Raw genomic sequence first — 16,700 nt, forward strand, 5'->3', positions numbered from 1 at the left:
CACCTTTTCTCAAGGTACAGTGTAATTTTTAATTAATGCTGGAGATCCTGTACTCTGGAAGATTATGATTATGCAGACTTTATAAAAATGCTTAAATTAAAAAATGAAGCAGGTGCTTCAAGTTTCTGCAGAGACATGTGCAGATCTTTGGTAACAATTTTTAAGTAGCTATTCATTAGGCCCCTTGCAGGACAAAGCTGTGCATGGAGCCAGCTGGCTTTCAGGTACTTCTGCTGCTGTCCAATTTAACTGTGCAAGTGGTGCAGCATAATAATTCACGGGCTGAGACCACAAGTACAGTTACACCTTAACACAACTGAAAACGATGAAAGTGTTGACAGTGGAAAAAAGCAGCAGTAAGACAGTCACAATAAACACTATTTCACTAGGAATTCAGGAGGAAAAAATCCTCCCTAAATGAGTCATGTTTATATGGAAGAAAATAAGAAGGTTGCATTTGAAAAATTACCCAGTAATTTCAAAACTCACCGTGCTGAAATTAAAATTTAAAAATACCTAAAAATACTGCTCACAACATACCACCAGCAAAGTGTTTAAAACACAAAACCAAACAGAATTCCACCTTAATTCGTCCCTGTGTTCCATGACCATTAGAATACCTTTAAAGTCAGATGCAAAATAATTACTTGATTGTGGATACAAATTACTGTTAAAAAGATTTGTTGTTATATAGCATGTTTGTATACAGACTTGCATTGTGGCATAGCACAGCACAAGCAGCAATAAATCTGCAATATTTATATACACACAGTTAGGTGTAAGCCCAAATTTACACCCCCAGAGACAAGGGATATCACTCCTAACAGGGCCTCACTTGGAATTGATCCAGGTTTTGAACTGTAGATTAAATACTATTTTTATTTTCTTGGGAAAATAAGGTAAAATTTATCATATTCAGGCAAGAACAGAATGGCAGGGTTCACAAGACAGATGGTGCCTGAGTACTACAGCAGTTGTCACTTTGTTGTTCACTGCTGAGGAAATACAGCAGAACAATAACTTTGGACTGGTATTTGACTTAGACACAAAAATACATGTCAGCCAAGTCTTCTCCATACACTCATACATCCTCACATGCCTGTTATTTTTCCTATGAGATGCAAATTCCTTTTGTCCCCCACAAATAAGCTGCTAGCAATTTTTGATTCTGGATGATTTACAGCTTAGAATCAAAAGCTATCTTACTTTCCAGAATAAAATGTGTTGATACCTCATTTCAAGTATATCAGTGGAACTGGGATTTTGATAGATTGTGAAAGAGAAGATTGTTCCTCAAAAATCAGAACTGCCATGAAGATACACACACAGATATTGGCAACTGACTTTCTCTCATCGGCCCTGTGTTTTTCTTTTTGTGAATTATGTCTCAGAATCAGGTAAAGGAAAATAAAATTAAAAAAAAAATAAAAAGGCCCAGCAGAGCTGTTTCTAAAGATAGTTTGGAGAGCATTCTCCACAGAAATGACGCATATGTATGTGATACAGTGCCATATTATCTACCACTAAAGACAAAATAGCTTTCTTGGCAATTACATTATCCTATTTCAATATGAATAAACTGCATTACTTTGATTTAGATTTGAGGCTTTACAAAGGTTTTACAGTAAGTAGTTCCATTTGCCATACTTCCCCAAAGTGTCTCGACGTACAGACCCAAGTTCTTACCAGGCACACTGAGCTTGCACAGTGCACACAGTTGCCAACCATTTCTCCTATGCTACACAACCTCAGAATCCAATCCATACAGAGCTTCCCTCTCTTCAAAACTACGCACATCCCAAGAAAAGGAAGTACTCAAAACCAGTATATATATAAAGGAGTTGGTTTAAAAGCACCAAAAACCTGTATGCAGTTTCAAGCAAGTGAGAATCCTTTGTAATAAACTAGAAAATCTTTGCATGTATATATTCCTAGATTATTATATCAAATTCATTCAAATGCTGTCCACTTTTAAATACAAAAATACAGAAATTTTAAAAATAAGTACCAATGGTATCTGTTTTCCAAATCCAAACTTACTAAAATAAATGCACATTAGCTTCTGATACAAAATTGTTAATAACCAGAGCAAGATCAAAACCATATATAGTATATTAAATATTCCTGGAAAGGAGTTCATTAAAACTCATCCAATTTGATTGTTCCTGGAAGGCTTTATAAAGAATAGAATATGAATATAGAAGCAAGTAAAACTTAACATATTTTAGAGTATTTATTCACTCCTTAAATTTCTGTCAACACAGAGAGTCACAATAAAACTGAGAAAGAACATAGCAAAAATTAAACCCAAAAATACAACCCAAAATTCAAATTCCTCCATCCTCCCTATTGAAAATGAAACATAAACTACAGTGGCTGTAAGAGCACAGGCAGCATCACTACAGCAGTGCAAGGCCTATCTCTACAGAATTAATTGACTGCACTGACTTCAGGAAGCTAATTCATTAAACCTGCATGGATGAAGACCAGATCAACTGGAACTGCTCAGGTGAAAAGGCAGGCCTTGTATTTCAGAAAATATGGTAATGCAATGTTTCTCCATATTGAGCTGCTTACTGAAAATTGAAAATACCAGTAATCTGTATGACAAGTTGTTGTGGGCAGCTTTTCTAAGGTGACATATGCAAACTTGGAAGGAGATGAAAGGAGATCTACCATAAAAATGTTTCACTTGTTAGGGATTTCTATGAACCATCCCGCAGGCCCTGATCTCACCCTTTGACACTACAATCCCAGTGTTTGAATGACAATATCAATGTTTTTTCCATTTTCAGGAAGACATTGCCATATATTTTTTACCGTTCCCTCCATGTTTTGAAGTATAATGCAGAACATCTCGTATTCTGTAACACAGAATATCTTGCTCATATCCGACAAAGCTCAGAGGATCCTGTTCAGAATGCTGCTATGAGCAATTGTCCTTTTGCAGACCTTTGTTATCAAAAGTGTGTTGGGTTGCTCCAGCTTCCACAAGTATTGTGTGCTGCTGTGCTGTGTGTGTATGGTGATGTGCTATGTGTTTGCACAGATGCTGCTGTTCCAAGCTGGAAGATGGGTAATGAGAACACCAGGGAGCAGTGTATATAGTGAAGGCCTCCTCTGAGCTTGACGATCCAGGCTTTTATGAACAGCTTAGGAGAAGACTGACTATGCCTGTTGGCAAGACTTTAACTTTTTACTTCCATAATGTCTCTGTGGTGAACTTTAATTACAATGATTCAGGCAAAATAAGGTGGGAGTTCTGTATCTGTAAGGCCACAGCAAAATTACTCAAGATCACTTGTTGACTTATTAGAGAAATGTAATTCAACACTGGGAACAGTCTAGTCAGAAGTGTGGCCACGAAATTTATTTTAACGTCTTCCTTGTCAAGCAAATGAAGATGGTTCTTTTGTAATAATGATTAAGCAGGTTTTCTTTATCCTAATTTTCAGCATCCATAATTAATTTAATACTGATTAATGGTGAATTATGGTTCTCTCAACCCCATATGTGTATTCTAAAAAGTTGTGAGACTGTAAAAAACCAGACGGGACTTGTTTTTAAAATAAATGTACACAAGTACATGAACATGTTAGAGGGAGACAACAGAAAAAGTAGCATTTTGCAGAAAAATGCAAATGAGCAAATGTAAGACAGGATGCTCTCAGCATCTGCATAGTGCTAGACCTTAGAAAGCTTTATTTCTTTATTAAATACAGTGATTGAATTTTCTAAAATCTTTCTCAAAAACTGTTTCTTACTATAGTATGTCAAACAACATTCTATCATGCTGTTAGCTTGAACTCTAAGAACAGTTTTAAATAAAAAGAATTCATGCCAGATATATTGAAAGAAACCTTGTCTCCTCTACAGAGACACATCATCAAGCCTGGCAGAAATAAAATTAGAACAGAAAATTTTGCTTTAGTTGGTGTTATGGATGAATTTTGCTCCACCTTCCTGCTAAGTTATATATGGAATTCTTCCATACTTTAAGGTATCATTTTCACATGGAAAGCAAAGGGGAAAATGTGTCTGTGTGTATATATATAAGATATCAGAGTACCTGCAAGCTCTGCAAATGAGACTACAAGAGAAGTGAGAGAAAACGGGACTAAAAAATTAAAACATGAAACAAAACCCCCCACAATAATTTTAGTCATAGCTGTCAATGAAAAATTGGTGGCTGTGATACTTCCACAGCATTTGACTGGAGAGGAAGAGAGGTACACCTCAGAAAGCCACCCCAGTGGGACCAGCAAATGTTGGGTTTGTGGATAAAGCAACTGCGCTCACTTGGTTTCTTATTAAGAGTATAAGGCATTGCTGTCCATCCACCATTTCATGAAGTGTTAGATCCATAGATGCAAGGGAATTCAGGGCAGCTTCTCATCCTGTGGTCTTTGAAACTTTAAATGCTGAAAGTTAAGCAGTTTCTGAAAGCTAACAACTAGCTCATTGCTACAATGTCATAGATTATATAACACAGGCCAAATCTTCCCACTAAGTTAAATTGTAAACTGTGACAGAATGAAAGCAACCTAATGAGAAGGTGCATAGATAATTGCTTTACTTGTAAATTAGGAAACGGAATAAAATCTGTAACACTAAACAGCATGTTGGCTATTTAAGTCCATATTGGGAGATTTAATTTTGCTAACCCACCAACACAATACCCTAAATATGCTACTGTCAAACTCTCTCAGAAGCTTTCAATTATGGCCAATTACTGACTTTTATATATTGCATCTATCATTCATCTTGCATCTATACTATTTTTTCCCTTAGGATGTGAATTTAAATATGACAATATTGAGATGTTCTGCACACAGAGAATTTAAAACCTAATGATATTATGTTCCAGAGCATGGTGCTAGTAACACCAGGGGTGCACGTTCAATCCCTGTACAAGCCATTTACTTAAGCTGGACTCTATGGTCCTTGTGGGTCCCTTCCAACTCAGAATATTTTGTGATTCTTGGATCTCATGTTATGCTTATAAAGAAACAAGGAACTGCAATGTATCAAAAAAGCACCAGAAAATAATCTTAAGACTTGCTGAGATGCAATTCAAATGCTTACAGATGATAGAAAGCAAAATGAAATAAAGTTAAAGCTAGGAGCAAATCAAAATACCGGCATTCATAAGTAGAGATTTATTTAGAGACCTATGTAACCCAATCTGCATGAGAGACTTATTGCACTCTTTCGTGTGACTGGAACTTACAGGAATTAAATACACAAACACATACAATCATGCACTTTTCAATGTACATAATTAAAAAAATCCTGTCTAAATTTTCATCGTTTGGAATATGATTAATGCAACCTATCAGAAGCCAGATGGTGCAAAACCAGAGCCATCAATCAAAATGAAAAGACCACTGTGTGCTATCCCGAGCGATGTGCTCTCAAATGGAATTTCTGGTCACAGATCCTAACACACAATGTGCAGTGCCATAAACATCATGGCAGTGCCCCTGAGGAACAGCCACAAACACAGCAGGCTTTGTTAGGCAAAAAAAATATGCAGAATTAGTATTTGCTGCTGTAGGCTTCGACTGGGAAAGGCTCTGTGAGCCAAATATATGTACTTTAAATAAAAAATTAAAAGCAATGCCTTTAATGAGTTTAATGTTTGCACTGATGACAGTACCTGTCAAACTGTGCGCTTGCCATTTGATTTAATATGGGATCGTGCCATACATAAACAAAGCAGCTGCCACTGTCTGTCTGACACGTGAATTGGTATTTAATATCTGTTCCCACACAGGACTTACAAATGGTTCATGTTTTTAGCTTTATATTACACATTTTCTGCAAAAGTTATATAGAAAACAAGGTTGGGGTTTGCAATGGAAAACAGTGATGGCTTACATCTTGTAAGGTTTTGTACCAAGCAGGCCTAATACTTAAAAAATCAGACTGTAAAAAATAAAAGGCATGAAGAAGCATAATTCACCATACCATACACAAAATAAATGATGCTATCAGTATAAAAGGAGATGTAGAAATGAGCAGCAGTAATAACACATACGTGTTTTTACCTGGAACTAGCAAGACAGTATGAAATAAAGGATTTGTTAGCATGACTGCTTGTGTTTGCAGCATGAAGTGTTTTATCACAACACTTCTCTCATGTGTGTTACATAAGAGAATATATCAAATTTTATAGAAATAATTTTTGTAAAAAAATAAATAACACATTCTGATTTAAAGACCTGCATAAACTACCTGCATATCCATATCTTTTTCTGTAAGGATTGGAGACTGTCATGACTGCATGAGAAACGAGTGGAAGAAAAATTAAATATGACCTAGAGCAGCATTTATATAAACTGTTATCTTTCAAGATCAACTTCTTACTTGCTTTCAGTAGTAGTACAAAATTCCACATATATCACAACGAGACTGTAATGCCTTTGTTCCTTTAAGGAGATATACCCTCCACACCCCCATTTTTATTTTGATAATCATGAGATACCAAACCTTAAATCTGTCATTAGCCCCACAACCACCTTATTCTTCACATAATGCAAATCAAAGAGATGTAGTTTCTAGAAACACAGGAAGAATGTACGGTGTTTTGGAAAGATGGTTTTTTGGATGCTGGAATCTCATCAAAATTTGAATTTTTAAGAAAATTCTAGAGAAGATGGCACCATACAAGCCTCTCATACTGGAGCCCTTCTTTCATATAATGCATGGAAGGATGTACAGTTTCTTTTATCCCTCTTTAGATGGATACAGGTTTTTTGCATGAAATCTCTCCTATGTTCTTACAATGCCAGAGGAAAAAATTATATGAAGAAAATTAAGATGTCATATTAAAAGAATGAAAAAGGCTTTGTTAAAATACACTTATAATAAAATCCAGGTTTGTGCCTCCTTCCTACTGACAGCAGAACTCCTGCCTCCTGATGCACAAAGCTCAAGTACAGTGGAAATTGAACTGTGTGCTTCAGATGCTTCTTTCACCTCGAACTGGAACCCAAACCTCTGTGGCATGTTCACACTGCAGGCTGAACTCAAAGTCTACTGACTCAGAGTCTCCATCCTTGCGCAAGGTTTAAAAGCCTTTCAAGTCTACCATAATTCACACAAGTAGTAAATGTAAATGTTAGTATCTAGGACATTTAACTTAATGTTGCCAATTTTGCTGTAAACATGTAGACAGTGTCATCAGAAAACTGAGGACATTGTTTGTGGGTTCTCTGTATTTATTTCCTACTGTCAAGGTCGGGATTGAAGGCACTTGAGACCGTTTTTCATGTTCAGACTCAGGTGTTTATTATTTCTTATCAATGTTACAGCCTCGCAGCCATGAGTTCTGCAGTCTTTCATTAGCAAGGAATAAAATGGCTATCTCTTGTTACAAGGTCTTTTAAAGCTAAACTATCCAATAAATAAATCACACCTAGATTATTTTCCCTTTTAACTCAATAACTGATCCCTCAAAGCCTGCAATGAGGACTTTTCAGTCCAATTACAAAACATCACCCAAACCCATGAAGAAGAAGGAAGAAGAAGGTGAAGAACAACCTGCCTCTGCCCTAAAACTCCTTGCTTCATATTTATTTCTATATTCTATATTCTAAAACCCCAAACTCTTAAGTTTTCCATCCTGTGATATTACACACTTCTAACCAAAACATACCCATAATCCCAGTGCTATCAATTAATCAATTTTGGAAGTCTTCTCCACAGCCTCAGGTCAAATGCAGTGCTCTCTTGTAAGTCTGTGCCTTTCAGCACAGAAAGTTTAAAATTCTCAGCATCCAGGATTCCAACAATCCAGCACTCATCCCACAATTCTCAGGGTAAGCAATTGGTAGAAGCCACAGGATGCTTTTCTAATTACATCTAAATACAGCCACTCTGTCCCCTAAGATCATGAGAGTGCCTCCAACACAGGCACACTGAGTGCAAAACCACTGACAGCATGTTTGAGAGAATCTTGAATTTTGCACACAGCTAGGACAATCACCTAGATTATGCATGGAAGATACATGTGGTTTGCTGGCACATGGGAGACTCCTCCTCCAACTGCCCTTCAAAGCAGAGCTCTTGAGCTTACAGTGACAGTGGCCAAGCTGTACTGCATGGAGAGACAGCAGGGGAATTTGTTTCATGTGTAGAGCAATCTAACACCCAAATTATATCTATTTTTTACATGGCCACTTTACTGAGACTTCTCTCTTCAACTGGGTAACTAACCTCTCTTCATGCTTTTAAGTGGAATATAGTGCAGAGAGGAAATTATAACAAAATAAAAACTAATGGAGTATTTCTAGTTCCAAAAGTTTAAATGATAGCAGAAGATGGAATAAGTAACCAGCAGTGACTTATTCCAAATGGGGAAAAATGTGATCCTGTCCTTGTATGATTTATGCAAAACATACCAGATTATTTCTGGATGATACTTGGAATCAATCTCCAATCAAAGGTTTTGTTAATTATGGGGTTTCGTGCATGTGTGTATGTGCATATATTCAAGTCTGTGCAGAAGATTATACCTATTATCAGACAAAAAGCCAAAAAATCCACACCTCCTTCACAAAGATCCACACATCCTTTATGTCAAAGGGTCAATAAAACACATTTTTAAACTGGAATAACAAAGAAAAAGAAATGGAAAATCCTCACTCCATGGAAGAAAGTAAAATTCTTAGCCAAGATTTTGGGTACCAAGAAGGTACATAAAGGAAAAACACTTTTATTTCTTGAGGGGAGAAAAGGCAATAGAATAAATAAAGAGAGAGGGGCTGGAAATGGGAAAAGGTGGGAGATAACCAGGAAATCCAATCCACTACAAACTGCAAAGCCAGAGAGGCAGAGGTCAAATGTGGTCTTAAAGAATAGAGAAGGAAAGATATCTGAACTTGAAATGCCCATGCTAGTTATACACTCCATCACATTTTGATGTGATCTTGATGCTAACACAAGATTGAAGGGAGCTTTAAAAAACTGTAACAGGATCAAACCTGTTTAGTTTTTGTGATGCCAAGGTTTTCCAGCAACTAATTTGTGAAACCCTAAAACCTTTATTTTTCCGTATTTTTTGTCTCAGTATCAGATCAATCAATGATGGACAAGGTATACAAATGACTGAAGACATGCAGCAAAAGGTAATGTCTTTCTCCAGAAAATAATAAAAGGATTAACGTGCATCAAAGAATTTGTTTCCCCTGAGCTGATATGGCACTTATTTAATGTCACTGTAAAAGCTGTCTCTCATTTTACATTTAAATTATTTTTTTGAGATAGAATATCCTTATTTCAGGCAATCTACTATACCAGGTAGCATTTGCATGCTGTACCCAAAGAGAAAAACTGTGAAGTAAATAACCACTATTTTTACAATTGTTAAACTGGAAAAGGGTATACATGTTTTTACATGGGGTGAGGGATATATGCAGATTTCATGAGTTCTTTTGTTAAAAGAGTTCTCAAGATCACTAATTAAGATATTTCAGTAATACATTGGTACCTGTGAAACTTTGTTCAACACCTAAGCACATAGATCAAAACCTTTGTGTAGAGATGCAAACATGATTTAACACACTATTGTTAAACAATTTTTTTAAAGCAATTGAAAAAAAAATTTGAAAGCTATTGAAAACAATTTATTTAAAAAGATAGAAAAAAACACCTCTATCCCAAAACAGGAAAAGCCTCTGTCCTGGAATAGAAGTAACAATCCCAAACAATTCAGTTAGCATCAGACAAGGTTAGATGCTTTTGATGTCCAACTACAGCAAAAGTTACTAGCATTAACTATGGTTTTAACCAAAACATTAATCATATCTACTAATATATATACTTGTCTGTATATAATCTAGGTTTTGTCTAAAACAAAACCAACCAATAAAGCATTGGTTTTAGAGCAAGAAATTCAGGAATTGGGTTCTTTGTTTCTTGATTTTCTGGATGTAATATGCACTTCAAATAAGACTGCAATTCTTTAATCATAACACTTCAGCTACAGAATTAAGACAGAGCAAATATGTGTTTTTTTCCAGGATACACAATGGAGAAGTAAGCCCTTTTGTTGCAGTGCTTGCCTCATTTCTTTGCCTATTCTCTACAAACCCTGAAACAGTTCCTGGTATATGAACAGCCCTTTCTAAATTATCTCTGTATTAGCCCATTCTGTGTTATGGATGGCACAAACTTCAATGTAGCTTAGAGTTAAGTCAAGAATTAAGCAGGAGGCTTTGAGGCCATTAAATTTTCTTCACTATCATCAAGTAATGTTCAAGTGTGCCATTAGCACGAGGCCACTGCATAGCTCTTCCAAATAGAAATTGCTTTTCTCTTTCAGTAGTCTTCTTTGAAGCCTCGCTTCATATCAAGAGCACAAAACAGCTTTATGTAACCTCCTCCAAAAAGCAGCTCTGAACATGAGAGAACAGAGAAGAATGGATGTAGGTTACAATGAGAGTATTCCCATAAAAGGCGGTCATATCTGACATCTGAGATTTTAAATTAAACCCAAAATCTATATCAAGGCAGAAGATAGCAAAAGGCTCAGGCCCTTTTCAACAATAACCTAAAAAACCTTTTCGTCTTACAAAACAACAATTCAGAACACCTCCTTTAGAAAATTCAGATCATGGCTTATATCGCAGGCATTGCAACCTCACAGTTGCCTTTCAGTTTAGTACAATGGTGTTCCTGGAATAAATGGAAAGCAGGTTAAAAGGATTTTTGTTATTTTCATATATTATGAGCATCATATGCCTATGTAATTACCAAAAAAATCTTAAGGCTGACAGAGTACCACAAAACTGCTTTCTTTTTTTTCTGGCTCAAAAGTAAAACCTACACATTCACAGTACTTCCACCACACATCTTACAAAACACAGTTAATAACTGAGAAAGATTACTGCCCTTATGAAAAACAATAAGAATTGCTTGTGGTTTTCAGCAGTTCTGTAATTTCCCATTTCCAGCCTCCAAAAATCATCCAAATTTGGTTTATGTAAACATGCTAGCTGCCATGCCTCACATGTAAAACAAACCACTTTCTAATGCCAGTAGCTTTTAAAGATGACAGCAGCAAACACATAAGATGTCCAAGTCTGAGAGATCTGGAACTATGCGCACAGAAGGATGTTAATCTCACCTGCCACATGTTTAGTGTTTCAACTGCATTTTAGCCCTTCACCAGCTACTCTCATAGCAACACTTCCAACTCTACAAGGGTCCAACATGTCAATTTACATCTCCTCTTATGAAACACATTGTCCCACAGTGCGGACACATCCTCAAAAAAAATAGTTTTAGGACCTAATTCACAAGAGTAGTGTGGTGATGTCTGCCATTAGAAAGTTAGTAAATATAAAGCGTTTTAGTTAGAGTGTGATGTCTATTTTCTTTCAACAGACATCAGAATTTCTTTTGTTCAAATTGGATTGTGAAGGAGGTCCCTGTACATGGGAGAAAAATGATAGAAAGCAGCATATCAGTGTTTTAACATTTCCAGAACATATGAATAAATAACATTAGAAGCATGAGGCATAAAGATTTTACAATTATTTTAGCAGAATTGCATCAATTACAGCACATTTTGAAAGAGCAAGTAATTTTTTTAATCCTGAGCACACCTTCCATTTGGGAGAAAATCTCTCAAAAAACTCTTCAAATCACATGAGGCTTGTCTACATTTCTTATTGGGCTGGACACAGTATATGCAAAAATAAATCTCTAAAGCTATAAGACATTACTTTATTTTTTCATAGATCATGCCCTATTGTACAGCAAGAGATTCGGGCTGCAAAAGGCAGAAGTGAATAGGGAGCTGAGTTTTAAGCACAGCTCTCTGAGGATTTCTCACTGTAACAGCCCCATGCTGCCAGAGGCATGTATGGACATGGCCTAAGGTATCCCTGGGTATCCTCCCAAGAAAGCAAATCAGCAAAATGTGTAGTAGTTCTGATATACTGTGCTTACAATATATAAAAACGTTCTTCTTCAGAGCAAAAATTGAGGATTATAGGTTCAATCAACTACTCCAGGGCTAAACTGAATACTTAAACTCATCTGACCAAAAGAAAAGGAACTAGGGCTCTGCACTTCTGAATTTGGCCATTAGGTGCATACTGGATCCTGAAACATCCTATTAAGCTTATAAAACCTTTTGTTTTGACCAGGTGAACTATTATAACAACTACTTTACCAGCTTTAAAAAAAAAACTGGGTTGCAAATTTTAAAGAACAGGGGTCATTCAGAGAGAGCTACAATTCCATTATTTCTGAGCTACTTCAGACAGAATAAAATTCTTACTGTATGAAAAGTGAAACCTCACAGTGTACACACAAAAAACATTCAGCAGAAATTACTTGTGTGCAAACATAATCTTTTATTAAATGCACTTGCAGAAAACTGGCCAGAATATAATTTCTCAATGATCTTCTTTGACATTTTAAAAAACACTAAAGCTGCTATTGTTACAGCTTTATGAGGATGTCAATTTTATCATCTTTTTCTGATAGTCCTAGAAAAAGATTAACTGTATATAAAACTGGAAGTGCTATTCTATGGCTAACTAGAGAAAAGTTACACAGCAATCAGAACTTGACTCTTAAGAAAGCCAGACCATACCTATTTTTACTCTACATGAACATGAAAAAGCAAGTATTTCAGAACAGGAATGGCTTCATCTGCAAAGAGAGTGCCATGTATTTTTACACATGCTAACCAAAATAAGTTTGAACAAATGGCAATCACACAACTGGAACAAGATATTGCTCAAGATATTCCCTAAGTAATTATCTAGTTCTGGAAAGAATGAATTTTAGAAGATACTTATTTTAAGAGCAACAGAAGAAAAGGAGAAAAGGGAGTTCTTTGTATGTGTCTGACATCAAGAATTCAATATATTTTCTAGGCATTCAAGACTGATGCTAAAATGAGCTTTGTCTGTGGCACAGTATCTGAAAGATCCACAGATTCTGTAGTCAGAGGCTCTGTGAAGCACTATAGTAAAACTAGGTTAAAGAGAGCAACATCAAATCTGCCTTGATGGGAGAAGTATATAACCAATGGGAAATTTTTGAATTTGCTGTTGAATGGTTTCATCTGAACAATGAGAAGGGCAGAAGGGCAACCAGATAGTAATTTATACTTGTTTAAGAATCAAAGAATACAGGAGCTCAGCTAATTCTCCCCTAATATCAGCTGAGTATCTCCTGCTTTTCCATCCCTTCTGCAGGAGGAATGTAAAAGCTCTGCCTCCTCTGCTGCTGAATTAAGGCCTCATTGGATAAAAGATAAGACTCAACACCTTGAAATGGAAGGGAAAGTAAATCCTTGTTTCCACCTCTAAAAAAGCACTGGGTTTTCATCTGGGAAAGAAGAACCACAAGCACTGAACTGCCTTTCAGGATGCTCTAAGTTATACCAGATGGGTAAATATATATTGAGGTAACATTTTCAGGGGAACAGTTACTCTTTCCAAGAGCTATTGACCTCCTGACCATGCACAAATAGTAACAAGGTTAATAAGATTAGTATAGCTACTCCATCAAAATCTCACTTTCTGGTTTAGTGAGTGAAAGCGCCAGCATGGAAGAATGAACACTGTCTGAATTTTTTGATTGATTTTAATCCTTGCTATGAGATATCCCATCCTAAAAAGATGAAGTACTGTCAAATCTTTGTAGCAAGTCCCATTTCAGCCACTGTAGTAATGAGATTTTCACATCTGTTTAAACTACTACTACTAAGCACCAACTTAACCTTAAGTTTTTCTTCTATTTTAGAAAGGTTCTCAGAGAAAAATATTTTCATCAACAAAGTAATAATTCTGGAAGCCACTAATTCCAACCACTCATGTCATGATCCTACATCACCAATGCTTTCACAAAGTCATTGTGAAATCTCCTTTTTATATTTCCTGAAAATAATCTACAAAACAGAAAAAAACATGTGCTACCCTGCCCTCAAATCCTTTGGCCATGTAAATCAAACAAAACAGAACTAGAGCAAAACTAATACACAGCTTCACTAGAAGTAACTGAATTCCCAACTAATGTTAGATTTTATACAAAAATTAAAAGCCCTCCCCTAGACTGCAACACTTGTAAAATTGGAAGCTGAGGTAGAAATTAAAAAGTACAGAGCAAGAAATCTGCAGTGAGCTTGTTGCAGCCCACAAATAGGAAGTAGTTAGGAGAAGGAAAACTTTTACTGTCAAATGGAAAATAAGGAAAGGCCATAACTTTAATACAAACTTTCACTTGTCTTTTCCCTGCACTTGTACTCTCAGATATATACACAGAATGTGCTTGGAAGCACCAAAAGAGTGAAGGTACAAAAATCACCCATCAAACAATTGTGTTACTTTTAATAATATATTAAAGGTCCTAAAACAAAGATCAAAAGCAAATTTATTTAAGCATTTACATTCAATTCCACACTGTATGATGACTAATCTGTAAAGAGTGCAGAAGTCCTCACAACTGCAGCCAAAATCATTTGAGAATACTTTGATATAATTCCACAAAGGATATGAGCAGGAAGACAGCAGGAGTTACAAATGGCCAAGCTCCATTAAAAGTGCTAATAAAAGAATAATGGAATTTCCTTGTACTATGAATAAAACGTGCTTTTTACAGGAGAATTAAGACATAGAGAGGAATAACAAAGTTTCTCATTCATCAGTTGCATCTCCTTATTAGATTGACTTACTATTACATTTACATAAAAATGCTTCAATTCAAAGGAGCAATGATTCCATTCAAAATCTTACACTAGTTTTTTTTATTCTTCATTTATATCCATTGAGGCCATTTTCACAGGCCATTAATATCAGCTTTACCAATCTTTGTAAACAATGTGAGACTATTTACAAAAGAAGTACTAAGCAGAGATGAATTTAACCTGAAATTAGGTACAATTATTAATGCTATAGAATATAACTGCTGTTTTACAATGTTTTTTTAAACTAAATTTACAAGTGACTAGCAACTACAGAACTCTCACAGCAATAACCTGCCTGAGAAATTGAATCCATTAATTTCTCATATATGTGTAGTTACGCATATATTGCATATATGTGCATGTGTTCATACAAAGAGATAGATGCACATAAATACTTCTGCCACCTTCTTCTCCCAAACATAAATCTAGCTGTTTTTTCCAATGTATTTGGTACATGGCCAGGAAAAAAGGTATAGAGTTCAGAACTTTCCTTTGCAATGTCTAAACAGCAACCACAGAAATGTTTTAAATTTTTCGTTTTAATGGATACTTGCAAAATCGTTCACACTTCTCAAAACACAGGCAGCAGAAACAGATATCTCATACTGCTGACAAATTGTTAAGGGTTTTGTGCATTTCTTAAAAGAAAATGCCCACAGAGGCATCAAAGATACGAGGAACTCCATGAAAATATTTGAAAACCTATTCCTTCAATCTGCTCCATAACGTTCTCTTTTGGGTAACATCTAGAAGAACCCCATGACATAGCTATAGCACAGAAATACTGTGATCTCTGTCTCTTGGTTCTCTAAAATTTTCTTGTAACAACTTTATTTTTTTTTTATTTCACATTGAAAATAGAAAGGACCTTTTTTTTTCCCCCCAGATGTTACAAACAAGTTATAATGATGTGTGTTTCTATGTCTTCCCCCAGACAACCACCAGGCTGCTCACACAGCAGCCTCTTCGAATGATGCTTTTGTGATCAATCGACAATTCATTAGTATCATGTATCTCAGCGCCTAATCGATACAATAGGCTAAGCAACGTGCTCCAGGGTAACACAGTTCCTAAACACAGAGAGAAAAAAGAAGGGAATCCAATACCACATGTGGTCACTTTGCAGGATTTAGTGCCAGTCTATAAATTATACTTCTATGAGGTTAATGTGAGTCATTGGTTTCACAAATCAGAAAATGCACGTTTGCAAGCTTGGCTTAAAGAAACAAAGAAACATTTATGTGACAGCAGAATTTAAGTAACATACTCAGTGCTTTCAATTTTATAATTTCTCCTCAATTTTGCATTAAACATGAGTTTACCACAATGTTTGGAATTTTTCTTAAAAATGAACACAATATATTTTTTCTTACCTTATGATCATATGGACTGTATGAATGAAATAGCTGGGACAGATCCTTCGTTCTCTGTTTTTTCTGTAAAGGATTATTAATAAATAAGCCATATTAGACAAGTTAAAGGAGAGAGGAGCTACTGATTAAAAAGCTGTATGCAGGTAGAAACACATTCTCTCCCCACTTTGTTAATGAAACTGTAGGTATGAAGAGCAGTGTATGCAGATTAAGGATATGAAACATTACAGGAAATAATTAACATATATATTAACAATTTTAAGAAAAATACCCTTAATAAATAACAAACACTAATCTGTGCAACATCAATGGAATGTGTAAACAATTCAGATTAGGCTTAATTTTTGCACAATATATCATAAATAATATTTTAGAATACAGATAACAAAACTGCGAGATCAGGCTACAATCTTGCAAAGACTTGTCTACTATTCTAGCATGTACAGGCAGTATTGCCTTACAGAAGATTAGGTGTAAAGGAAGTCAGTTTGAAGAAGAATCACTTATTATTTGTCGATTTCTTTTGATGCTAATACTCTCATTGCTTTGATTGTGGAAAATTAATAGGTGATATCTCATTTAATGCAAAGGCAAAGGAAAAAAAAATTCTTCTTTTC

At 35.7% G+C, this 16,700-nt stretch overlaps 1 protein-coding gene across 3 annotated transcripts in view; it reads right to left on the reverse strand.

Moving 5' to 3' along the window:
* The window catches only part of CDKAL1 (CDKAL1 threonylcarbamoyladenosine tRNA methylthiotransferase), a 375,244-nt gene that overhangs the window by 72,806 nt on the left and 285,738 nt on the right, over window positions 1-16,700 (reverse strand). For 2 of the 3 annotated variants that reach the window (XM_021553406.2, XM_021553405.2), the window contains exon 13: window positions 16,084-16,146. The exons of the other annotated variant lie outside the window; for it this stretch is intronic. In XM_021553406.2, coding sequence (XP_021409081.1) covers window positions 16,084-16,146 — 63 coding nt within the window. The remainder of the gene's footprint in view (window positions 1-16,083; window positions 16,147-16,700) is intronic. 3 annotated transcript variants of the gene reach the window in all.

The sequence above is a fragment of the Lonchura striata genome, chromosome 1, assembly GCF_046129695.1.
Source record: "Lonchura striata isolate bLonStr1 chromosome 1, bLonStr1.mat, whole genome shotgun sequence".
NCBI classification, from domain to species: domain Eukaryota; kingdom Metazoa; phylum Chordata; class Aves; order Passeriformes; family Estrildidae; genus Lonchura; species Lonchura striata.